This window comes from Sus scrofa, chromosome 14 (genome assembly GCF_000003025.6).
Source record: "Sus scrofa isolate TJ Tabasco breed Duroc chromosome 14, Sscrofa11.1, whole genome shotgun sequence".
Classification (NCBI taxonomy): domain Eukaryota; kingdom Metazoa; phylum Chordata; class Mammalia; order Artiodactyla; family Suidae; genus Sus; species Sus scrofa.
Genome location: NC_010456.5, coordinates 4,297,204 through 4,323,850, shown reverse-complemented (window position 1 = coordinate 4,323,850; position 26,647 = coordinate 4,297,204). Strand labels below are relative to the sequence as shown.

The 26,647-nt window shown below is 40.4% G+C and overlaps 1 protein-coding gene across 1 annotated transcript in view; it reads right to left on the bottom strand.

Annotated features, from left to right (window-relative positions):
* The window catches only part of ATP6V1B2 (ATPase H+ transporting V1 subunit B2), a 29,331-nt gene continuing 7,947 nt past the window's right edge, over positions 5,264-26,647 (bottom strand). The window contains exons 3-14 of the mRNA XM_003483379.4: positions 21,127-21,225; positions 19,739-19,832; positions 19,535-19,612; positions 18,694-18,833; positions 18,251-18,352; positions 17,808-17,905; positions 17,041-17,164; positions 14,863-15,013; positions 12,324-12,406; positions 11,041-11,145; positions 9,262-9,391; positions 5,264-6,830 (exon numbers count right to left, since the gene is read on the bottom strand). Coding sequence (XP_003483427.1) covers positions 6,691-6,830; positions 9,262-9,391; positions 11,041-11,145; positions 12,324-12,406; positions 14,863-15,013; positions 17,041-17,164; positions 17,808-17,905; positions 18,251-18,352; positions 18,694-18,833; positions 19,535-19,612; positions 19,739-19,832; positions 21,127-21,225 — 1,344 coding nt within the window. The 3' untranslated portion in view covers positions 5,264-6,690. The remainder of the gene's footprint in view (positions 6,831-9,261; positions 9,392-11,040; positions 11,146-12,323; positions 12,407-14,862; positions 15,014-17,040; positions 17,165-17,807; positions 17,906-18,250; positions 18,353-18,693; positions 18,834-19,534; positions 19,613-19,738; positions 19,833-21,126; positions 21,226-26,647) is intronic.

Genomic DNA, 26,647 nt, shown 5'->3' with positions numbered 1-26,647 from the left:
AATCCCTGGCCCAGGATGCCATGAGCACTGCCAAAAAAAAAAAAAGAAAAAAAAAAAAAAAAAGAAAATACTGCTAGGAGACCCTAATTCCCTTCATGGTTGTTCAAAAAATTCATGAGCTGTATTAACTCTGACAGCAGTTTGATTTAACCACAAGGCTCACTGTTTTCCAAGTGTATGTATTGAGAGTTTATTTATTTTTAAAATTTATTTTTAATTTTTTGTCTTTTTAGGGCCACACCCAAGGCATATGGAGGTTCCCAGGCTAGGGGCTGAATCAGAGCTGTAGCTGCCGGCCTATGTCACAGCCACAGCAACGACAGATCCGAGCCGAGTCTGCAACCCACACCACAGCTCATGGCAACGCTGGATCCTTAACCTACTCAGCGAGGCCAGGGATCAAACCCGTGTCCTCATGGATGCTAGTCGAGTTTGTTAACCACTGAGCCACAACGGGAACTCCTGTACTGAGTTTATAGCTTAAGCACATCTCTTGTTGACCTGAGTCCAATTTTGTATACATGGTCAGTGGGAGGGAGAAGTCACAATTGCCGTGGGCTTTGGCTTAATGAGTGGGCAAAGTCACAGTTGGCAAAGCCGTGATTGTTAAGGGATTCTATACGACAAAAATGTTAAGTTTCCTGAGCGATAGGATTATGGGATTATTTCTTGGTACTTATCTGTACAATGAGAATTGTGTTTATTAAGTAAACCACGAGTGAAATTTCCTTAGTGCTAGGGTTATATCTGACTGCTACTGAAGAGCAGATTCTGGGGACAAGTACAACAGAGCCAGAGCACAGGATGTCTTAGCTCTGAGCATGTTGAGGTTTCTAGGAACCCAAGCTTGAGTCACAGTCCTGGCCTCCTGCAGACCTCGTACAATGTTTCCTTGACCGGTCCAGCTCCCTGCTTGGGAGAGAACTTGATTTCCATGGGCTAAGCTCTATGTTTTAGAGACCTTCGTCTATGGACAGCATAAAGCTACGAACTGCTCTAGAAGGTTAGATCGCTGCTCTGGAAGGTTAGATCTGCGTCCTGGTCCTATTCAGTTGCTGAAGGGGTAGATAATCCCACCACCCATAAAAGAAGGATGGTTAAGGGAACTGGAAGTATTTAGATTGAAGACTTAGAAGAAGTGGCAACTACCTTCTTCCACGTGGAGGGTTATCACGTGGAAGAGCCCTCGGCGAAGAGGCCAAGGATGCTGCCACAGGATGTTACAGGGGGATGAGTCTTACCTTGATTTAGGAAGAACATTCCAACCCTCAGAGGTCCATCCCTGGAGTGGACTGCCTCTGAGACAGGTCCAGAGCCACCTGAAGCTGGATCTCACTATTTCAGATGTTTAAAAGGGCCTTTAGTTATCAGGAGAGTTGGGCTAGATAATGTCTATAATCCTGCTAACCCAGATCTCTGGATTCTACAGTCCAGGACTCTTTGGACCAACTTTGGTTTGTTTTGGTCTACTTAGCATATTACAGCATGGTCCTTTACAGTCTCCAGGTGAACATGTGGCTCCAAAAGACCCACCCTTTGACGCAGTGAATCCTGATTGCCCTTCTGCAGATGAAAAGTGTCTCCACTTCTGGAGCTGCGGTCAGCCAGGGTCTGGCTGTTTGAAGCTGCTGCCCTCTTGTGGAAACAAAGAATACAACTGATTCAAAAGTGATCTATGACTTTTTAAGACTATGACTAAGACTATGGTCTCATCAAAAGAGCCTAGCTTAGGAGTTCCCGTCCTGGCTCAGTGGTTAACGAATTTGACCATGAGGTTGCGGGTTTAATCCCTGGCCTTGCTCAGTGGGTTAAGGATCTGGCGTTGCCGTGAGCCGTGAACTGTGGTGTAGGTTGCAGATGCGGCTTGGATTCCGCCCCACCCCCCATTGCTATTGCTCTGGTGTAGGCCACCAGCTATGGTTGCAATTCGACCCCTAGCCATTCCATATGCCCGGAGAGCTGGCCAAGAAATGGCAAAAGACAAAAAAAAAAGACAGACCTTAGCTTAGCTTAGCAGATACCAGTTTTCTTTGTTTCGTTTTGAACTGAAACATAGTTGATTTTACAATGTTGCATTAGTTTCTGGTATACAGCAAAGTGATTCAGTTTATATATATATAGAATATATATATTTACAATATATAAAAATTGAATATATATTATATACGATATATATTAATTCAACAGACATATAAATTAAGTATATATTGTATATTAATATATAAAATACATGCTTTTCCATTATGGTTTATTACAGGATGTTGAATAGATAGTGAATATGGTTCCCTGTGCTATATATAGTAGGACCTTGTTTATGTATTTCACATACAGGAATTTGTATCTGCTAACTACACTAATTTACCCTTTCTTCCCTCTTTCCCTTTGGTAACACAAGTTTGTTTTCTCTGTCTGTGCTTTTTAGCTTTTTGGTGTGAGCCCTCAGGTTCTTAAGCCAAGCCTATCGAGGCCTTTTGTTTCCATTCACAGAACCATTATCCCCCTCTGGCCACCACATGAAGTCCTGGATTCCAGAGTGGTCAGAATTTGTGGATGCCTGTTTCAGCTACGGAGTGACCTTTCAAGTATTTCTTTTTAGAATTCTATTGACGTGTAGTTGATTTACAATGCTATGTTAAAAGGAGTTTTCTTTTTTTGGGGTATTTTTCAGGGCCACAACTGAGGCATGTGGCAGTCCCCGGGCTAGGGACTGAATTGGATCTGCAGCTGCTGGCCTACACCACAGCTCATGGCAGCACCGGATTCCTGACCCACTGAGTGAGGCCAGGGATGGAACTTGCATCCTCATGAGTCCTAGTCGGGTTTGTTACCACTGAGCCACAACGGGAACTCCTGGAGTGACCTTTAGATGTTAAGAGTGCTCTGGAAAGAGTTCTAGATTTTAAGAGCTCATGCTCTGCCATTCTTATGTGACCCTGCACAAGTCACAAATTTACTAAATGTACGAAACACTCTGAGTTTGGAGATGAAATCCTGTGGAGAAAAGGGCTCTGTCATTTGTGTGCATTGACACATTGCTAAATCACAGCAAAATGTCTTGCTTCTACTTGAGGTTGGGGACCCTTAGTTCTAATAGGGGACTGGCCGACCTGATCTGTGCCTTCAGCCTTGGGGATAGGACTCTGCAAGGAACTGCAGGACTGACCAGGGAGGGGGATGGACAATTTCCACATTACCCAGCTGTATGAAAACATTTACAAGCTTCCTGGGCAGGTTTTGCCATTCTTGCCAAGGACACAGAACTCCGTGACTGCTGAATCACTGGAAGAGATTCCTCACTGTTTCTAAACATCAGTCACCTGCTCACTTATAGCCACTGCAGGGCTTCATATGGAGGATGGGGCAGCTGAGGATATCACACTTTGTTTGAGTGCTAGGCAGGTATTCAACCCCAGACTGGAAAAACAGCAGTTTGCAATAAAATTACAGGTTGGAAGCTGAATAAGGAACATGGCTTTCATTAAATAAGCCAAAAACCAGAAAGAGCCCCATTTCTTTGTACTTAAGTTTTCCCAAAAAAGATAATTATCCTTCAAGAATTGCCCTGCTGCTGGAGTTCCCGTTGTGGTGCAGTGGTTAACGAATCCGACTAGGAACCATGAGGTTGCGGGTTCGATCCCTGGCTTTGCTCAGTGGGTTAAGGACCTGGCGTTGCTGTGAGCTGTGGTGAAGATTGCAGATGTGGCTCGGAACCTGCGTTGCTGTGGCTCTGGTGTAGGCTGGTGGCTACAGCTCCGATTCGACCTCTAGCCTGGGAACCTCCATATGCGGCGGAAGCAGCCCTGGAAAAGGCAAAAAGACAAAAAAAAAAAAAAAAAAAAAAAAGAATTGCCCTGCTGGAATTCCCGTTGTGACTCAGTGGTAACGAACCCAACTAAGATCCATGAAGATGCGGGTTCGATCCCTGGCCTTGATCAGTGGGTTAACGATCTGGCATTGTGAGCTGTGGCTTAGGCCGGCAGCTGTAGCTCCAATTCATCCCCTAGCCTGGGAATTTCCATATGTTGCACGTGCAGCCCTAAAAAAAAAAAAAAAAAAAAAAAAAAAAAAAAAAAAAAAAATTGCCCTGCCTAAGTTTATCTGTAGTCTTTATATGATATTTCCAGTTTGGTCTGGGGATCTATTTTCTGTTGTTCCCTAATACTGGACTAAGTCATTTTCCATTACTCATTTAACAGAACATTTCAAAAGCAGACAATGCTTTGTTGACCCCAATGTCTTCAATCATCCACATTTATGGGAATGAAACATCTTAGTGAGGTATTTATTACCCTAGTCTGAAAACATTTTTTCACTTACGTGAAATCTTACCCACTGAAGTGACAGTCAACCGCACGCAAAACATGCTCAGTAACTTCTTTAGTAGCCTGAACTCCAGAGACTTTTCTCCTCTTGAATACTTTAAGCCAAGTGAAATGAAAACTTTAGAAAAAAAATTTGATCATAGCAAGCGTCCATATTAAAGCCTCATTTTAAATTAAGGCTAACTTATCACTGGCACAAAAAGATACACCAAAAAATAACAAACAGGAGAGCTACTTAAATAACTAATCTGAAGTATTAATGAAGAGTAGTAAGTCAAATCTGCCTTAATAAAGGTTTGATGCTCTACTATGCGGGCCTCTTGGGGACTAGGCACTGTTTTAGTGTTTTATGTATAAAATCTTCAGTCCTTTTTTAATAACCCTAAAAAAACACAAACCATTAAATGACTAAGCAAGACCATACAGTTAGTGGCAGCACTGGAATCAGAACACAGGTCTACCTACATCTCCTAAATGTTACTTTGAGTTGAAGACGGGAGAGAAACACGATGCCACATCCTTGTGCTTTAACTGGTATGTCTTCTTTAATATGCTGGACATCTATTAATATTTTATTTGAATCAAGTTTTGGCTTACTTCAGTATATATTTCATTTTCTATTTATTACCTTTTTCATGCATGGCAGATGGGATCTAGAGGTCCCGAGAATGTTTAAAATCAAGAATGCTATAAAACATTTTAGAAATTCCCAACCTTGGATCAATCTACAACATACTGGGAGAGATATTCCTGAAAAGAGCTTGCAAGGGCAGCCTAAAAGACAGAAGGATACAAAACTCAGGCCATGTCCCTGTAATACAGGGACTGATTTTACAATATCAGTTATGATGCTCAAAACTGTGAATCCAAGAGGCATATAATTATATATTTTTGCTTGTTGCTCTTGCTTTTCTGATTAGAAGATACAGAGTCACTTTAGGTAATTTCCATTTAATTTAATATTTATTTTCATTTGATATCCAGGTCACATTTTCTACATTAAAATAGAATCATGCTGACTCCTCCCCCCACCCCCTACCCCCTCAGAGAAAAAAGTGAAGAACTTTACACAACTTGAAAGAAAGATGGAATGCACAGAGAAGTTGCTATTGCACCCAAGTAACAAAGAACACAGAGACCAAACAGTAGACGTGTCAGAAGTGCATAGAGACAGCTCAGGGCTGGCAGCAGGAAGGAGGAATTAAAGGCTAAAGCTTTTAAATGCTATCACTTGTGCCACAAGATTACCCTGAAAAGGCAAATAGGTCAGAAAGCAGGACCAAACAGGGGACTTTTCCAAAGGCTACTACCTAACAGAGTTTAAAATATCCATACAGACGAGAGCTTTCTCGTTCCCACCTTACCTTTAGCATGTGGTAAACACGGGAAACTTAAAACCACTGTTTAGTGTGTCCACATGGAGAACCAATATAAGCTGTTCTTTCTTCTTAAAACATTGTATCCCACCTCTTTCCAAGCAACAATTCTATTAATTATCTTAATTATGATTCTTCTGCGGAAACCCAGTAAAGATCATTAGGACAAGGCATCTCACTACTATCAGATCAATGCCAGCTGGGCAAAAGCGGCATGATTCTGTGTTACCCAGAGGGAGGGAGAACAGGAAGACACAGGAGTTGAAACTTAGCCGTACCAAAGAGGAAAAGGAAATCTATTCATCAAATAGGAAAGAGCAGGTGGACAGTAAAAAACCATCTGCTTCAAGCAGCAAAGATCCAGAGGCACACGAAAATCTAAAAAGAAATGCTCAGCAGAGCCTCTTGGTTCTGAGAGGAAGCTTCTTTCAGACACTATCCTGCCCCTAGTTTGGAGAAGACAGCATTCTAACTTTAGATAGTGATACTCTTTCGGGTGTGTGTGGGGGGGCAGTGGGGCATGTGGAAATTCCCTGGCCAAGGACTAAACCCGAGCCACAGTGGCAACCCAAGCCACTTCAGTGACTACGCCAGATCCTTAACCTGCTGAGCCACAGGAGAGCCCCTAGATAGTGATACTCTTGAGTGGGTGGAGAGGGAAGGCCTGAGAGACCCAAATAATGAGGACACTAGGCAGCTAACTACACTGCTATGTATAATTCCACACATCAGTATGAAAACTACACCTTCAACCCTCAGCTATTTTAAACAAAGCATTGAAGATCCAGGTTTCCTGAACAGGGGATATTTTAAAGTCTGTTAGCAGTTTAAAACATTGTAACACTGGCACAATATGTTACCTAGTCTTTGTTTTTAATTACAGGGTAACACAGTAAACTCCAACACAAAGGTGGGGACAGGGGAGTGCAAAAGGAATAAAGAAAACAGAACCAATATTTCACAAGAGCATCGGGCCAGCGATGAAGTAGCAGCTAATGCTTTGCAGAGTCTCGAGGGTAGAATTCGCTCAGGGTGCTCTGAGGGATTCTCTTCAGCATTTCTTTGGGGAAGATTCGGAGCAGCTGCCAGCCAATGTCCAAAGTCTCATAGACAGTGCGGTTTTCATAAGGACCTTATAAAAAATTGAGATTGGATGAATGACAGCCAACCACTTTCAACCTATCAGGGTTATTCACAATTTATTCTGTTCTGGGACTAGCGCTTGATCACGAGGTGTAAAAAGAAGAGACACAGAGCAGTGAGGTCTCCCAGGACTGGATGTGAGTGAGGGTGGAAGTGAGGGTACAGACAAGGAGCACCTCTGGGAATCAGAGAAAAGGGAGCAGGCCAGAGGGCTGGAGACATCAGGCTGTGTGCACGAAGCCGTGACAACTATGAGGGATTTAAACACAATCTGCTCAACACTGGAAGCTAGATCAAAGCAGTGAGAAAAGCAGTTGAACAGAGTCTGACTTGAAGGAGGTTAGTACAGACACTTAGAAGGTCTTAAATGCCAAATAAGCACCTGAATAGGTCAGTGGTTTTCAAAGCTGTTATTTTTATTAATACTATTAATAGCAGAATCATCCTTGTCCTGCAAATACATCTTATTTATTTATGTCTTTTTTGGGGCTGAACCCACAGCATATGAAGGTTCCCAGGCTGGGGTTGAATTGGAGCTGTAGCCACCCACCTACGCCCAGCCACAGCAAGAGGGGATCAGAGCTGCATCTGCAACCTACACCACAGATCACAGCAATGCCAGATCCTTAGCCCAAGGATTCAAAAGCATATTCAATTTTGAGACTCAATAGCTTAAGTTATTGTACTAGGAATGAAAACAGAGCAAGGCCAGGGATTGAACCCGTGTTCTCATCTCATGGATACTAGTCAGGTTTGTTAACCATCTGAGCTACGATGGAAACTCCACATCTCATTTTTTAACTAAGAAATTAGACTGGCTAGAAATTATTTCTTTTCTCTACCAAAATAATTTTTATCTTTTTAAGGTGTTAAGGTTCTGCATAATTTTTTTTTTTTTTTGCTTTTTTAGGGCCGCACCTATGGCATATGGAAGTTCCCAGGCTAGAGGTCCAATCGGAACAACAGCTGCTGGCCTACATCCAAGCTGCGTCTGTGACCTACACCACAGCTCACAGCAACACTGGATCCTTAACCCTCTGAGCAGGTCAGGGATCGAACCCACATCCTCATGGATCCTAGTTGGGTTCGTTACCACTGAGCCAAGACTGGAAGTCCTGCATAATTTTTTAAAAAAAGAAAACCATTCATCATATAGTTGGATGATTTTAATGTTAATTAAAAAAATGCATCACATAATCCTAAGCTCTTTTCTATAAGTGTGTAGTCTGATGCTTTATTCCAAAATGACCATACCTTTTAAAAGTACCACTGAGATCAGAAAGAGTCTACCAGCAGGAGTGCCGGGGGGGAGACCAAACAAAACAGCCTGAAACCCCTTCACATGCTATGTAATAAAAACCATTATAGACTTTATAATCGAGTGACAGTCAGTAAAATTAATACAAACTGTCCTCTGGCAATGAGAGTCCAGGAGCCTGGTGAAAATGCTGGCACTAATAGCTAGGGATGATGAGGCAAAAGTGTGGACTAGGTCTTAGGACTCAAAGAGTGATCAGAGATTAGTAGCTTCAATTATCACCCAGGAACTTGTCAAAACATACTCTCTGGCCCCACCTAGATGGAATGAATCAGAATCTGCATTTCAACAAGATCCCCAGTAGATTCAAAAGCATATTCAATTTTGAGACTCAATAGCTTAAGTTATTGTACTAGGAATGAAAACAGACAGGATAAGATGTTTTAAAGGAGAACAATGCAATTAGCAAAAATTTGATGACTGGAGAAAAAAGAAGGTTAGGAATTCCTGAGCTTGGGCTAACGAGGACAGTGGTCATGCCAGAGGTAGACAGACACTGAAAAGGGACTGCTGGGCAGGTGGTCAGCTGGGAAAATCCTTTGGTTCCCACCATGCTGAGCCTGAGGGGATGGTGGCATAAACAGACGCATCCCAGGGGGAGATGTGGAATTAGAGCTTCAAAAAGAGGGTAAAAGCTCATACACAACAAGTCAGCCATCAGCACAGGGAAAAGGTCAAAGCTGGGGAGGGGGTGGAATAAAAACTACTGAAAGAACAGGTGATTATGCCTTTGGGAACATAAACAATTAAGAAGCTGAGATCAGAAATCAGGGAGATGAAAACAGATAGACTGGAAAAGTCCAAAACTCCCAAAGCCAGAGGAGATCACTGCAAGGTGAAGAGCAAGGAGAAGTGGCAATGGAGGCGGCAATACAGAAGGCTTGTAAGGAGGGGCAAAAATAAGACAGGCGCTAAATGACTGGAGAAAGGAGTTAAAGGCAGAGGGGCGAAGAACAAAGACACGATGGGCGGCTGGAAGAACATCTTCTCTACAGAAAGAAAACTGTGTGGAGACCAGTGTAAAGGCTCTCTGATTAGGAAAGAAGTCCTTAAAAATACGTATATGATTCTATTTATGTTCATAGGAAAATTGTCATCTTACCCTGAGCAATAAAGTTCCTCTCAAACTTCTGCAGAAACTCCAAGTAAAGAAGGTCGTCTGACGTGAGGGCTTCCTCTCCAACTACGGCTTTCATGGCTTGTACATCCTTACCAATAGCATAGCACGCATACTAGAGAAAAAGTTCATATGAACGGAAATAAGATTTTATAAATGGTAACAGTCGTCTGGGCTAAATAAGTATTGCTGTAGCTGTCTTCATAGGATTTCACATTTTTTCCAAACACAGTTCACATCAAGTTCAAATGCAAGTATCAGAAGCAGTATCACTCAGAAAGGAGTCTTCATGTGTGTAACAGATAGACATTTCTGACACTCTGCTCCCTCAATATGCCAGTGAGCTCACATTTTATAGAATGTTTAAAAATCACAGCTTAGACCACAGGAGAAATTCATCTCTAACTTCTACTCAAGAAAAATATATGTATTTTTCTCTTTAGTTATGCTTGTTGTACAATCTCAGGACTATAGAAATCAAGGATTTCATAGAATATATAAAGCTGTATCCTTTAGGAGTTCCCGTCGTGGCGCAGTGGTTAACGAATCCGACCAGGAACCATGAGGTTGGGGGTTCAGTCCCTGTCCCTGGCCTTGCTCAGTGGGTTAAGGATCCAGTGCTGCTGTGAGCTGTGGTGCAGGTTGCAGACGCGGCTCGGATCCCGCATTGCTGTGGCTGTGGTGTAGGCCAGTGGCTACGGCTCCGATTAGACCCCTAGCCTGGGAACCTCCATATGCCGTGGGCTGCGGGCGCAGCCTAAGAAATGGCAAAAAGACAGACACACACACACACACACACACACACACACAAAAGCTGTATCCTTTAGTGTTCTGGTGATGGCCTAAATATGCTGCACAAAGAATAAGCTAGAATGTCCTTTTAGAAATATTCTGTAATTATTAAGGTTACTAATTAAATCTTAAAACACTCTTATGCCTTAATGTTATTTAAAAACTGCCTCATATACCATCAGATATATGTTTCAAACACATAACATTTTTTTTTTTTTTTCTTTTTTAGGGCCACACCTGCAGCACATGGAAGTTCCCAGGCCAGGGGTTGAATCGGAGCTACAGCTGCCAGCCTACCCCACAGCCATAGCCACAGCCACAACCAAATCTGAGCCACGTCTGCAACCTATACCAAAGCTCCTTAACCCAATGAGCAAGGCTAGGGATCAAAGCTGCATCCTCATGGATACTAGTTGGGTTTGTTACTGCTGAGCCACAATGGGAACTCTAAGCACAGGATTTTTAATTTTGGCTATCAGTATTTAACTTTATGAAAAAGACTGCTTGGCTCTAATTAATGTTTCTATAGTCCACTATTCTATAGTACATTCTACATGAAAATTCAACTTTGATGGGGCAGAAGAAAAGTGATATGGAAGAAAGACAAGAAGTGTGAGGCAGGAGTTCCTGTCGTGGCTCAGTGGTTAACAAATCTGACTAGGAACCATGAGGCTGCAGGTTCAGTCCCTGGCCTTGCTCAGTGGGTTAACGATCCGGCATTGCCATGAGCTGTGGTGTAGGTCAAGGACACGGCTTGGATCTGGTGTTGCTGTGGCTCTGGTGTAGGCCGGTGGCTACAGCTCTGATTCGACCCCTAGCCTGGGAATCTCCATATGCCGTGGGAGTGGCCCAAGAAATGGTAAAAAGACAAAAAAAAAAAAAAAGAAAAAGAAAGAAGTGTGAGGCAGCAGAAGAATGAATTAAGTAAGAAAGCACTCATTTCTTTCAACACCATCCTGCGGACGTACGTACCAGCTGGTTAGATACATCTGCGTGGTCCTTCCTGGTCATACCTTCTCCAATAGCAGACTTCATTAACCGTGATAACGAGGGCAGCACATTAATGGGCGGGTAAATCTTGGGTAGAATGGGAAGGGAAAAAATATCATATTTAAGTATAAAATTTAAGCTTTACTGGTAGTAAATAGGATTATTGCTCAAATTGCACAGAACTGCTGCCATTTGTTTCCTAGATGAGCCCTAATATCTTTTCCTGGTAAGAAAAGAAAGAGATAATTTACACCTTAAGATTTCTTTTGAGAATCAAATCCAGCACAAGATTATCTTAAAAAGCTGAATTTTCAACATCTGCCTACAGTACCAAGTCTAAATTTGAGTCTTCTGAACTGATTCATAAAATCACACATTACAAAGATGAACAATATCTCCATGGCGACATTGGAGACTGGCATCTACAAAAACCTGTTTTTGATTATTCAGCCATAAAAGAGGATGAAATATTGCCATCTGGGACAACAGGGATGGACTTTGAGGGCATCATGCTAAGTGAAAGAAGTCAGATAGAAAACAGTAAATATTGTACAATCTCATATATATGCAATCTAAAAAACAAAGAAAAAATAAAGAACTCACGGACAGAGAATAAACCCCTGCCTGAGACAGGGGATGAGGGTGGGCAAAAAGGGTGAGGGAAGTCAAAAGGTACAAACCCTCAGTGATAAAATGAGTTAAGTCGTGGGGATGCAGTGTTCGGTACAGCGACTGTATGTTAACAATACTGTTCTGCATGTTTAAAGGTGGCTGGAAGAGAAGTGGCTTTTCAAAGTTCTCACCACAGGAAAAAAAAATGTAAGGTGGCGGATCTTAACTGGACTTATGCGATCATTTTACAACACAGAGAAATACTGAATCATTACATTGTAAACGTGTATGTAATGTTATGTCAATTATACCTCAATTAAAAAAATTTAAAAAAGAAAAAATGTGTTTAAATTATTAATAACAAAATTAGTAGACTATACCATTATGGAACGGAAGACTCAAAAAAGTTCTTTGAGACAACTGACTCCATTTTAAGGCATAGGAAGAAAAGCGGAAATTTAATTCTTAATTCTGACATTCTTATCTACACCAGGATTTCCGTATTACAGAAATGACAACTTAAAAGCCATATTAAAAACAACTCAAGTTGATATATTCTAAACGAAATAACTCCTAAAAGCAAAGTCAGAGTCACTAAAGAGTAACTGAAGAACAGATCTGTAAGCTTAGAGCACCACTCAAATGTCAAATACCTGTCTGTTGTGTAGCTGTCTGTCCACATAGATCTGCCCCTCTGTAATATATCCAGTCAAGTCAGGGATGGGGTGAGTGATATCTACCAGAGAAAGGTATCTGCTGTTAGTTCAAGTGTCCACTTCACATAAACCCACAGGAAGTCAATCGGCACTACTTAAAATAGTGCTATATGAAATTTCTGCGTGGAGTTCCCATTGTGGCGCAGCAGAAACAAATCCGATAGAAACCATAAAGTTGCAGGTTCGACCCCTTGCCTCACACAATGGGTCAAGGATCCAGCATTGCCGTGAGCTGTGGTGTAGGTTGCAGACGTGGCTGAGATCCTGTGTGGCTGTGGCTGTGGTGCAGGTTGGCAGCGGTAGCTCTGACTGGACCCCCAGCCTGGGAACCCCCATGTGCTGCAGGTATGGCCCTAAAAAGCAAAAAAAAAGAAAAGATATTTCTGTGAAAACGGAAAAAGGTTCTTTATCTGTGCCGTCCAATATGGCAGTCGCTGGTCAAATGATGCTACGGAACATATGAAATGTGGCAAATGTGACTGAAAACTTTATTTCGAACTTTATCTAATTTTAATAAACTTTAGAATTTCAACAGCCAAATGTGGTTAGAGGGTAACATATTGGCTAGTTTAACTTACCTGATTATAGCATAGTTAGACATGTGCTGACACAACTAGCCATATTCATAAAAAGTACTATTGCTCCTAGTTATGTGATCTCTCCCCCAAATATAAAGTTCCATTTTGTTTTATTTATTTATTTATTTATTTATTTATTTATTTATTTATTTATTTATGTCTTTTTGCTATTTCTTGGGCCGCTCCCGCGGCATATGGAGATTCCCAGGCTAGGGGTCCAATCGGAGCTGTAGCCACTGGCCTACGCCAGAGCCACAGCAACGTGGGATCCGAGCTGCGTCTGCAACCTACACCACAGCTCACGGCAACGCCGGATCGTTAACCCACTGAGCAAGGGCAGGGACCGAACCCGCAACCTCATGGTTCCTAGTCGGATTCGTTAACCACTGCGCCACGACGGGAACTCCTATTTTATTTATTTATTTATTTATTGTGCTTTTTTAGGGCCGCACCCACAGCATATGGAGGTTCCCAAGCTAGGAGTCTAATCAGAGCTATAGCTGCCAGCTTATACCACAGCCACAGCAACGCCAGATCCAAGCCACGTCCATGACCAACACCACAGCTCATGGCAATGCTGGATCCTTAACCCCCTAATCGAGGCCAGGGATCATACCCGCAACCTCATGGTTCCTAGTGGGATTCATTTCCGCTGTGCCACAATGGGAACTCCTAAAGTTCCATTTTAAACACAAGATCTGCTTGCAGAGATTTGACAATTTGAGGTATACTGAGAAAACATTCTTAGTCCATAAGCTATCCTAGATGGATATGAAGCATTTCAACATGGAAAATACTTATAAAGCAACACTGCACAAGCAGCACCAAACAGGTCCTACAGAGCAGGACATCTCTAAAGTCTGTGAAATCACATAACGTAATTTTGTAGATACTTCCTTGGAGCAAATCATTTTCAGGTCAGAGGCAGTGTTCAGACTGCCTGGGTTCTAAGGCTACCCCTTCCTAACCGTGATGGATCACTTACCTTCCTGTGTCTCACATGGGAGCATCTACCTCAAAGTCACTATGAAAAGCAAGTGAGTTAATACTTATAAAACACAACAGTGCTCAGTTATAGTCAGTTATTACTGTTTCTGAAAATGTCTTATGAAAGGGCTTTGGAAAAACTGAGATAAGGACCAAAAGACACTAACACAAGGGAAAGACTGAGTGTCACCTGGGAGCTGCTGGGCATACATACACCCAGGCAAAGCCCTGCACTGTGCGCTTTCACACATGGTAAAACCAAGTAATTTTTAACAAGCCTTTGGTGATCATTCTATCTCTAGTTTTTGGCATTTACTATTTGTGCTCTTTATCTGGCACTTAAGCTACCTTAAATTACTGGTGCACATAAAGAATGAGTAGCTTACATTAAGTTGAGCCCATAAATTTTCTAAAAAATTCCTTACATCTAGACCAGTGCCCTGCAAACAAGAGACATTAAACACTAGCTAATAAAAAATTTAAAAAAAATATTAAAATCACAAGGAGTTCCCACTGTGGTGCAGTGGGACTGGCAGCATCTCGGGAGTACTAGGACTCAGGTTCAATCCCTGGCCTGGCACAGTGGGTTAAGGATCCAGCGCTGCCACAGCTGAGGCTTAGGCGGCAAGTGTGGCTCAGATCTGATTCCTGGCCTGGGAACTCCATATGCTACAGGGCCGCCAAAAAGAAAAAAAGAAATTAAAACCACAAGAAAAGTTTTCTATAAAATAGTAATAATCATGGGTAGTTTTGAAATGAAACATTTTATTTAGAAACAAATCACTAGGTAAGGTAAACTTCTGGAGGAAGAACTCTCAAAAGAATTTCAACTCAAAAAGATGATCTTCTCTCTTAGAATCCAAGTCCTTACAATGATTAGGCCTGCTATAATCCAAAGACACAAAACTTACCGTCATTGGGCATGGTGAGAATAGGAATTTGAGTGATAGAGCCATTTCTACCTTCCACTCGACCAGCACGTTCATATATTGTGGCTAAATCTGTATACATGTAACCTGGGAAACCTCGTCGACCAGGAACCTCTTCCCTGGCTGCTGAAACCTGACAGTAAACCAAGGAGGAGAGTATCACGTACCAGAGCATGAAAATTAAAGCTTGGTTAACAAAGACGTTTATTTGAATACTCCAAATTACAAAGTTGGAAATATCTTGTTCATTTAAAATATCATCTCTGAGAGGTTACTTAGAAAAATCTATCAACATAAATTTAGATTATTCTGGTACAAAAAATGTGGACAACGGGGGGGACTGGAAGTTTTTTGCTAAAATCATACTGCCCTAACACATGTCGTCAAATAGCTTGCTGGAAGGAAATCTGTTTGCAATTTTATAAATCAAAAGGCAGTCCATTTTAAAAACTAGGAGATGAAATTCCCGTCATGGCTCAGTGGAAATGAATCCAACTAGGAACCATGAGGTTGCGGGTTTGATCCCTGGCCTTGCTCAGTGGGTTAAGGATCCGGTGTTGCTGTCAGCTGTGGTGTGGGTCGCAGATGTGGCTCGGATCCTGTGTTGCTGTGGCTGTGGTGTAGGCCAGTGGCTATAGCTTCGATTCAACCCCTAGCCTGGGAACCTACACACGCCACAGGTATGGCACTAAAAACCAAACCAAACCAAAACAAAACTAAGAGAACATTCTTACTTCACAAGATTTACTTCATGCTATGGATCTTGCCAGGCTTATGTAAGCTAATCCTGAAAAGATCAAAAGGGAAGGAAATACCTATCAGAAATTATTTGGTGTACTTTTCATACATAATTTAATCCTCACAATAACCCTATGAGGAAGTTAATGTCATTAATCCCAGATACAGCTGGAATCAAGGGCCAGATAGATAACTTCCCTAGATCACTGCACGAAATAAGAATAGTAATAAATGGTCTTTTTCTTAGTGACATGCACACTAGAACATAGGCATACACATTAATCTACAACCATCAAGAACTCTAAAGCATTAAGCCTAACTTTTAAGTGTTACTTTGAACCTCCAAAAGAGCATGCTCCAACCGTGCTACTCAAAGTGTGGTCTGCAGATCAGCTTTTATCAATGTGTAAGGAGATAATGTAGGAGGCAAGATAAACATATAGAAAACTTCAGTGGCAATTTCAGTGAAAACTTCAGAGCCTAAGCGACTTGCCCCAAACCAAAGAACAATTATACGTCTATTGAATCTAACAATAATATTTTTTAAAAAGGGCTTGTGGAAGTGCCCTTGTGGCACAGAGGGTTATAAATCCAGTTTTGGAATTCCTGTAGTGGCTCAGCGGAAATGAATCGAACTAGTATCCATGAGGATGCAAGTTTGATCCCTGGCCTTGCTCACTGGGTTAGAGATCCAGTGTTTCTGTCAGCTGTGGTGTAGGTCGCAGACTAGGTTTGGATCCTGCATTGCTGTGGCTGTGGTGTAGGCTGGCAGCTGGAGCTCAGATTCGACCCCTAGCCCGGGAACCTCCATATGCTGAGGGTGTGGCCCTTAAAAAAAAAAAAAAGAAAGAAAAAGAAAAAGAAAAAAAGTCTTTTTCCCTTTTTTTACAAATTTAAAGAGCAATTCACCAAATTTTCAGCTAATCTGCATTAGAACACCCCACACATCTGGATGGTAACTGCTAGAATCTTTATATTGTTTCTAAATAAACACTGAGTTTTCTGAAGGAAAAAAGTGCTGAGAAGCACTATGCCAGAGTATAGTCTTCATTTATGTAAACAAATAAAAATTGACATTAAAAATTAAATTCTTGAAAAGGGCTAAAAACTGACAGTCTGGACAGAAACAGAACTTCCTGAGAGAGTAACTGATTAAATAGCTGGCATCATTTACTTTCTTTTAGAATCAGGTCTTAATCAATGGAGACAGTGACAGTATGATAAATAGGCTAATAAATTAAATCTCATCCTCTAATGTTTCAACTAATCTGACAGAAGTTCTATTTTCTTTTCTGATTAAGGTATTCTACTAATATATGAGCAATGAATTTTGAAAAACATGATTAAAAAAATGAAAACTTGCAGAGGGACAAGATAACCTTGAAAATTAATCCATTTTAATTGAAAAAAGAAAAAAATTACCTCTCGAAGTGCTTCAGCATAAGAACTCATGTCTGTCAGGATAACCAATACGTGTTTTTCACATTGATAGGCCAAGAACTCTGCTGTGGTTAGAGCCAAGCGAGGAGTGATAATTCGCTCAATACTGCAATGAAACATCAAGCCTTGTGTCACTCAAACAAAAAGGCCAAAAACAAAACAAAATGATTCTAGAAATAATCGTACAGTCTCCCCTTTAAAGGTTTACATAAATTGAGGAGGGTTGAGCAATTACTTTAAAAGTTCTTAAGTAAGGCAGAGTTATTTTATGTATTTACCTAATAAGAATTATTTAGTGCTACATAGTTTGACTACTTTGTAAATGCCCATAATTTCTCAGAACTATATATATGTAAACTTCTCAAAACTGAAAGAGAGGGAGGGAGAGGGAGGAGGAAGGAAGGAAAGAGACAGGGGCCAGGCGCAGGTAAGAGGAAAAGGTCGTTTATTGAGTATGGACTACATGCTAAGTAATTTTTTATACTATTAGCTCATTTAATATGCACAACAATCCTGTGAGAGAAGTAGTATTTATCACACTTTATGAAAGAAGAAACTGAGCTTCAGAGCCGAAGCGACTTGCCCCAAACCAAAGAACTTGCAAAAAAGCAGAGCTAGAATTTTAATATGGTCATCTCATTGCCAGGCCTGTGTCACTTTCATTATAACATCTGACCTCCCTAGTCCAAGGTAACATTTTTTACTAGAAGCCTATGTGAAGAGAGAAACAGCTCTATTTGTTTACTTACGTTGGGTCATTAGCCAAGTTCAAAAAGAGGCAGACATTGTCCATTGAGCCATTTTCTTCAAAGTCAGATTTGAAGAACCGGGCAGTTTCCATGTTTACCTAAATGGCAATGACTTCATCAGTGCTGGGAGAAGAAAAATTCTCAATATTTATTTCTGGTGAAGGCCAACCTATAGATCTGTATTGTTCCTTCTTTTAAAGTTTCAAGTACTCAAAAATTGTTCACAGAAACCAACAAAGTAACAGCCTGCTTTGGCACAAAAAGAATTATTCTTATATTCCATGGTCAAATGCTAAATAGTAATCCACTGTTTGCCCAAAATGCCAAGTTGTAACTTCTCTAGCTAGCGATAAATTCAATGATATATGTGTAGTCTTCTACACTGTTCTAATAATATAAGTAATTTTATATTTCATACTAAAACGGAAAAAAATTATACTTACACCCATAGCAGCAAACACAATTGCAAAATTTTCCTCACTGTAGTCTACCACATCTTTGGATTTTTTTACCAAACCAGCCTGGCGACAGATTTGAGCTGCAATCTGATGAGGAGTGCAAAAGAAGTGAGTTGAAATATAAAATAATATTTCTACAATAACTTTTTCCCAAACTTTTGGGAATTGTAATCACAAATGAAATTTAGGTGTCTTAAAGGGCATTACCCAACAAAATTATTTTGTAATTTTTGCAGAGTCATAAGAGTAAGCAGAAGTCAGATATACATGGATAAAGATTCAATGTAATTGGATTACATAAACAATAACATTGGCTACTTAGCTTGAAAACCCTTTATTTGGCTTCTCACTAACAGTGAAGCATTCCAGTAAAGCATCTGGAAGTTCTTCCTTCTTAAATTTCATCCCAAACAGATCACATTTCTCACCTCGTTGTGCGGTAAGCCAGCAGCTGAGAAGATAGGAATTTTCTGCCCCCTAGCAATACTGTTCATGCCATCTATGGCCGAGATGCCGGTCTGAATCATCTCCTCTGGGTAGATTCGACACTGAGGATTGATTGGCTGGCCTAATACATTTCCAAAGGGAAAATTTTAATATGTCTGTACATTAAGACTACAGCCACTTAAAGCATTTCTTTCTATCTTAAAAAATCAGTTATTTCTAGAATCTGAAACTGTTTAAATATTTTTCCATTAATCTTTCGTAGAGTCACAAAACACATGGTAGTACAGTGAAATGTAAGGTCTGGCAAATAAGAGAGAAATCCTAATTTCAAAGCCATCATAGCTTTACCATTTACATTTCAGATATACCCTAGTGATACCTTTTTTTTTTTGTCTTTTTAGGGCCGCACCCACGGCATATGGAAGCTCCTAGGCTAGGAGTCCAATTGGAGCTGTAGCTATCCGTCTACATTGAAGCCACAGCAACACCGGATCCAAGCAGTGTCTGTGACCTACACCACAGCTCATGGCAATGCCGGATCCTTAACCCACTGAGTGAGGCCAGGGATTGAACTAGTAGGGTTTGTTACTAATGAGCCATGACGGGGAATCCACTAGTGATATTCTACAGTATCTTAAGGTATTTTATATAAAATGTTACGATAATCTCTAGGAAAAATCAATTTATTAAATAATAAACAAAATAATTAAATGTGGAGTGTGTTGGTTATTTAAAATATCATAAAAATCACTCTCCATCTGGCAAAGATATAAGATAGATGTTATTTTCCCAAAAACATAGAAGTCCATTTTTTGCCCCTACCCATGATGTCAAGGAAGTCTTCAGCCAGTACAACAGGACCTCTGTCAATGGGTTTTCCCGATCCATTGAATACCCGACCTGTCCAACATAACAAGACAGCACAGAGTGGACAATGGCTCAAATACTCATAATCTTTAAAAAAACTTCATGGAAATATGTTAAAAAGGAAACATCTCTGCTCAATGAATAATAATATCTGCTTACCAAGCATATCCTCAGACACTGGTGTTCGGAGAATATCCCCAGTAAACTCACAGGACGTTTTCTTGGCATCTATGCCTGAGGTCCCTTCAAATACCTATCAGGAAAGAAAAATAAACAGAAGGGTAAAAGAAATTTAGATTATAAGCACTTAAAACTTATCTGTCTGTTAAACAGCCCTTATAAAGTAAAATATATAAATGTGACTATTTTCAATATCATGAATGAAGAAGTGTCCGTGGTGGGTAATGAACCAAATTATCAACCTCTTAACCAGGGTCATGCCTACAGGTCAAATCCATCAAACAAGCTAAGAAGGTTTTCTACATTTGTAAAGCGTTGTTTAAAAAAAAAAAAAAAAGGAAGGAAGGAAGAGAAAGCCTAAAAACATGCATCAGAGACCTACAAAATCTAAAACATTTACTATCTAGCTTTTTACAAAAATTTTGCTGATCTGTGCTCTAGATTACTTTTTAGGGCAACACATTCTTTGAGAAAACTGGCATTTCCTAAGGTCAGTTAACATTAAAAACTAGGAATTATCACAGACAATTTAAAGAAAGACTCAGATCTTGTTTTGGTTTCATCCAATATGCTGTGAGCTGTGAAATCTGCTTTTCATCTCCCTCCTTCTACATGATTATCTGTTTCATTTTATCCATTGAAAGAGAGAGGGAAAAAAGGCCATTTTGCCAGTGGAGTACTGGGCTAGAATGGATATAGGTGGCTGACATATGGCAAGAAAACATGAAAAAACAATTTTCTTCCCTCATAGCCAGTATTCAATCTCTGAAGATACAGAGGGTCCCTGACTTAAGATTCTTTGCCTTTATGAATGGTGCAAAAGCAATACGCATTTGGTAGAAATTATACTCCACATTATGAATTTTGACCTCTTCCTGGGCTTGTGTGGCACAATGCTCTCTTGAGAGGCTGGACAGCAGCAGCAGTAAGCTTTGGGCTCCCCCTACCCCGACCCCAGGCCAGTCACACCACCATGACTGATATATACTTACAATCATTCTGTACCCACAGAGCCATGCTGTTTTTCACTTTCACTACAGTATGCAATAAATTACACAAGATAGTCAACATTTTATTATAAAACAGGCTTTGTGTCAGATGATTTTACACAGCTAGATGCTAGGTCTTCTGAGCACTTTTAATATAAGTGAAGCTATGAGGTTTGGTAGCTTCCACATACTAAATGCATTTTCAACTTAGGATACTTTCAACTTAGGATGGGTTTATCAAGACATCACACCACCTGTCAGTTGAGGGAATTCCATGTTCTTATGTAATAATCACTAGAGAAAAACTATTGGTGTTTCTCATGTTTTTTTGTGATCGGAAAAAAGTTCAACTGGCCAGGATTTGAAAGTGATGCTTACCTGAACCACTGCTTTGGAACCACTGACTTCTAGAACTTGCCCACTTCTCTTTGTGCCATCAGGTAGTGTCAAGTGCACAATCTCAGCGTATCTGGGAAACTAAATAGGAAAAAAAAATAAAAGCTCAATAACCAACATTTTAAAAGCTTCTCAAAATGCATGTGTCATCCCTCCACCTCCCCAACACACCAAGTGTATACTAAGAATTTAGAGTATCCTCCGGTAGTTTAAGTCCTTAAAACACTTGTCACTGGCACACATACTGGTAAACACAGCATAAGGTACAGAGGGAAGAATCGTAAATCTATGAAAACATAGGAAGTAAGTTTTTTCCTTCTGTGTGTATGTTTTAAAGTTTTGAGACTATAGAAAGAGACTAAACTCATAAATAGCCATGTTTCCACTACTCAGAAATGATGTTTGTTTCTGGGCTATGTAGTCACCTTGTGCTTTGGGAGGATAGGAATAAAATTCAACTAAAGAATAATTAGGAGTTCCCGTCGTGGCGCAGTAGTTAACGAATCCGACTAGGAACCATGAGGTTGCGGGTTCGGTCCCTGCCCTTGCTCAGTGGGTTAACGATCCGGCGTTGCCGTGAGCTGTGGTGTAGGTTGCAGACGCGGCTCGGATCCCGCGTTGCTGTGGCTCTGGTGTAGGCCGGGGGCTACAGCTCCGATTCAACCCCTAGCCTGGGAATCTCCATATGCCGCGGGAGCGGCCCAAGAAATAGCAACAACAACAACAACAACAACAACAACAGACAAAAAGACAAAAGACAAAAAAAAAAAAAAGAATAATTACTGGCGTTCCCATCGTGATGCAGCAGAGACAAATCCTACTAGGACCCAGGAGGTTGTGGGTTTGATCCCTGGCCTTGATCAGTGGGTTAAGAATTCGGGGTGAGGTGTGGTGTAGGTTGAAGACATGGCTCAGATCTGGTGTGGCTGTGGCATAGGCTGGCATCTGTAGCTCTGATAAGACCCCTAGCCTGGGAAGCTCCATATGCTGTGGATGTGGCTCTAGGAAGCAAAAAAAAAAAAAAGATTACTAATATAATTAAACAATGCTAACATTCCCACCTTAAATCTAATTCTCCTCACCAGATATGTATTCCTCTAATCCATCTTTAATGTTTTAAATTGCATGTTTCCAAAAATGTACTGTATAGTGTTTTATTTACCTAAATGGTAACATTCTAAATATATCATCCTGCAACTTTTTTTCCCCCACGTGACCTTATGTTTTGGCTCTGTTATGGTAATATTTACCTTATTTTATTAATATACTCTTTTGAGGAGTTCCCATCATTGGCAAAGAGGAAACGAATCCAACTAGGATCCATGAGGTTGCAGGTTTGATCCCTGGCCTCACTCAGTGGGTTAAGGATCCGGTGTTGCTGTGAGCTGTGGTGTAGGTGGCAGACTCGGCTCGGATCCTGAGTTGCTGTGGCTGTGGTGTAGGCTGTGGCCGGCAGCTACAGCTCCAATTCGACCCCTAGCTTGGGAACCTCCATATGCCATGTGTGAGGCCCTAAAAAGACAAAATATATATGTATATATATATATATATATATACATATATATTTTGTGTGATTAGAAGGAAAACATCTGCCAATGCATCTGTGTGCATCTGTGATGCTACATTGATTGTAGGATATTTGATTTTGGAAAGGCTAATGTGAATAAATGGGCATCTTAGAATTAATGTCAGAAGAGCTATGGTTAAAATAAACTCAAATGGCACTACTTTTTTTTTTTTTAATTTAGGGCCACATCCGCAGCACTATGGAGGTTCCCAGACAATGGCAATGGGTCAACTCAGAGCTTCAGCTGCCGGCCTATGCCACAGATGCTGCAATGCCAAATCCTTAACCCACTGTGTGGGGCCAGGGATCAAACCCACAACCTCATGGATACTAGTCGGGTTCGTGACCAGTAAGCCACAAGGAGAATTCCAAGTGATACTACATTTTATTCAGCTGTTCTTCTACCACTCGTATTCAAGGCTGTTCTAAATTTTTACTATTACAAACATGCTGCAATGAACTTCTCACATGTGGCTCCTCATACAGGTGGGCCTGAAATTCTCCAAAGTATCTGGTTCCTAGTGGTGAGCTACAGGCTGTATCCTTTATTTTTCCGAAATTACTCTGCAAAGGGACTTTTACTTTACAATCTCCCTAGTAGTATAGAAAAGTATTTTTTCCCTACATCTTTGCCAATCTTACATTAGTAAACTTTAACTTTTACCATTTTTGATCAAGTGAAAAATATTACTTCATTTTCCTGATTCTAATATTGAGCATCTTTCCACATCTACTGACAATTCAGACTTCCTTTCCTATATGTAATTCCTCACTTTTCAGCTGGATCTGCTTTTTCTTATTTATTTTTAGGTAAGTTTCATAGATTCTATATATTAGTTCTTTTGCAAATATCTGCTCTCAGTCTGTTTCTTGTCTTCTAATTCTGTTTATGGTATCATCATCCAGAAAATTTTGTAATAAAATGACTTGTTTTCCTTTATGATTTGTGCCTTTTGTTTCTTGTGTAGGGAAACCTTCCAATCTGAAGTCAAAAAATGGTCTTCTACATTGTCTTCTTCTTCTTCTTTAGGGCCACACCCACAGCATATGGCGATTCCCAGGCTAGGGGTCAAATTGGAGCTACAGCTGCCGGCATAAACCACAGCCACAGCAATGCCAGATCCGAGCTGTGTCTGTGACCTACACCACAGCTCATGGCAACGACGGATCCTCAACCCACACAGTGAGGACAGAGATTGAACCTGCGTCCTCCTGGATAATAGTCAGATTCGTTTCTGCTGATCCACGACAGGAACTCCCAATGTTGCCTTCTTTTTTAAAATTTAATTTTATATTATAGCTAATTTACAGTATTGTGTTAGTTTCAGGTGTACAGCAAAGTTATACATACACATATATTGTCTTCTAATAGGTTTTTCATGTTTAGGTCTCTAATCCATTTGGATTTATTTTTGGTATGTAATCTTATTTTTCTCATTTTTATTTTTATTTTTTTCATACAGAAAGCCAAATACTGAGTAGCACAAAATGTCCTCCATTGCCTTGTAATGCAGCCATTATCATTTACCAAGTCAAATTCTCAGGTATGAAGAGAGCTAGTTTTAAGAATCTAGAGTTCCCGTTGTGGTTCAGTAGGTTACAAACCCAACCAGTAATCGTGAGGTTGCACATTTGATCCCTGTTCTCACTGGTGGGTTAAGGATCTGGCGTTGCCGTGAACTGTGGTGTAGGTCGCAAACGCAGCTCAGATCCATTGTTTTTATGGCTATGGTGTAGAGTTACAGCTGCAGTTCCAATTTGACCCATAGCCTGGGAACTTTCATATGCTGTAAGTGTGGCCCTAAAAATCAACCAAAAAAAAAAAAAAAGAAAATCTTAATTTTGCTCCACTGAAATATCTGCTTATTCCCATGCCAAGCATTTATTCTGAAGTATTCTATCTCTAACTGATTTTGTTACCTAGAGAAATTTTTTTTTGCTCTTTAGGGCTGCATTCGCAGCATATGAAGATTCCCAGGTTAGGGGTCGAACTGGAGCTACAGCTTCCAGCCTATACCACAGCCACAGCAACCTCAGATCCAAGCTGTATCCTCAACCCACACCACAGCTAACAGCAACGCGGGATCCGTAACCCACTGAGTGAGACCAGGGATTGAACCCGCAACCTCATGCTTCCTAGTCAGATTTGTTTCTGCTGCACCACAACAGGAACTCCTGAACATCTTTTTTTATTCTGAGTCTTTTCATTCATGAATGTGGCATCTCCACTTATTTGAAGTTTTCTTTTATGTCGTTTAACAAAGCCTGGCAGTTTTCTATAAAAAGTTACTAACTATTCTAGCAGTTACTACTTCTGCTATACAAAACACTGCTGGTTTCTACAGACTGATCCTGCATCCAGCAACAGTTTTACACCATTGTTTCCAACACTGTTCACCGAAGGACTAGTGTTAATCATATCACCAAGAAATGATGACAGCGGTGGCTTTTCCTTTCTAATCCCTTCATCCTCTAATTTTCTTTCCCCACAGTACTGCTTAGGGTCCAAGCACAAAGATGGAACAAAGATGGATAGTGGTGGTGAAAACAGGTATCCCCATAATTCTTTTGATTTTTGCTACTATCCAACACACACGTACATTTCATTGAGAATTTTGGAATCTGTGCTTATAATTGAGAATAGCTACACTGTGTTTTTTTTTTTTTTTTTTTTTTTTTTTTTTCCTGATACTATCCTTTGTCTGGCTTGGGAATCAAAGATGTGCTATCTTCATAAAATGAGTTAGACAGCAGAAGTCTCCATCATGTTCTATTCTGCTATGATCTACATAAAATTTCTGTTCCTTGATCCTCTGCGTATGGTTCAAGTTAAAAAAAAAGCACTCTACATCTGGCAGTATAAAGCCACTCATACAAGTACATAAATTTTTACTTACCATTTTTCCTCAGCTAGAGCTATACCCCAAACATCCAATAAAAATTTTTTAAAGGAAAAGTCATTTCCTTAAGATGACTTCCTCTAAGATGTTTCCTAAGTTCTTTCTGTTACCCTCATAGCCTCCTGCCCTCACCCTCCACAGCACTTACCAATTAGATGTTCATGTACTTATAAATTTTTAGTGCTGAGTTCAGTGCTTAACATAGTTGAAATGTGAATATTTTAACTGCTTTCGAAAGTATATCTACTAATACAAAAGTTTAGTATTTTTAAAACAGGAACGAAAATCTTCCCTAATATAAAATGGAATATACTTTTTTTCTGGGAAGATGAGATTCACATATACACACTACTAGATATAAAATAGATATCTAACAAGGACCCACTGTATAGCACAGAGAACTCTACTCAGTGTTCCATAAAAACCTATGTGGGAAAAAATAATGGATATATGTATATGTATAACCAATTCACTTTGCTGTACATTTGAAGCTAATACAATATTGTCAATCAACTATACCCCAGTAAAACTGGAAAAAAAAAAAAAAAAAGAAGAAGAAGAAGAAACAAAGGACAAAGAAACAATGCTTTCTATACTTCCTCAAAATACAGAAGTGTAGGAGTTCTTTTGCGGTGTAGCATGTTAAGGATGTGGTATTGTCATTGCAGTGGCTTGGGTCACTGCTGTTGCATGGGTTTGATCCTGGTCCAGGAACTTCTACATGCTGCAGGTACAGCTAAAAAAGAAAGTATACTCCATTCTTTCATAAAACATTAACAGGCGCCTGCCTAAAACCTTGCACAACTTTAGTGCTAAATATTGAGGTTTTGAGTCAAACTACATATTATAACGAAACTGTGGCCAGGGTAAGCTATATGCTTAATCTTTTTGGTCTTTTTAGGACTGAACCCGCAGCATATGGAGGTGCTGCAGGCTAGGGGTTGAACTGGAGCTGTAGCTGCCAGCCTACACCACAGCCATGCGGAATCCAAGCCTCGTCTGCAAACTACACCACAGCTCACGGCAATGCCAGATC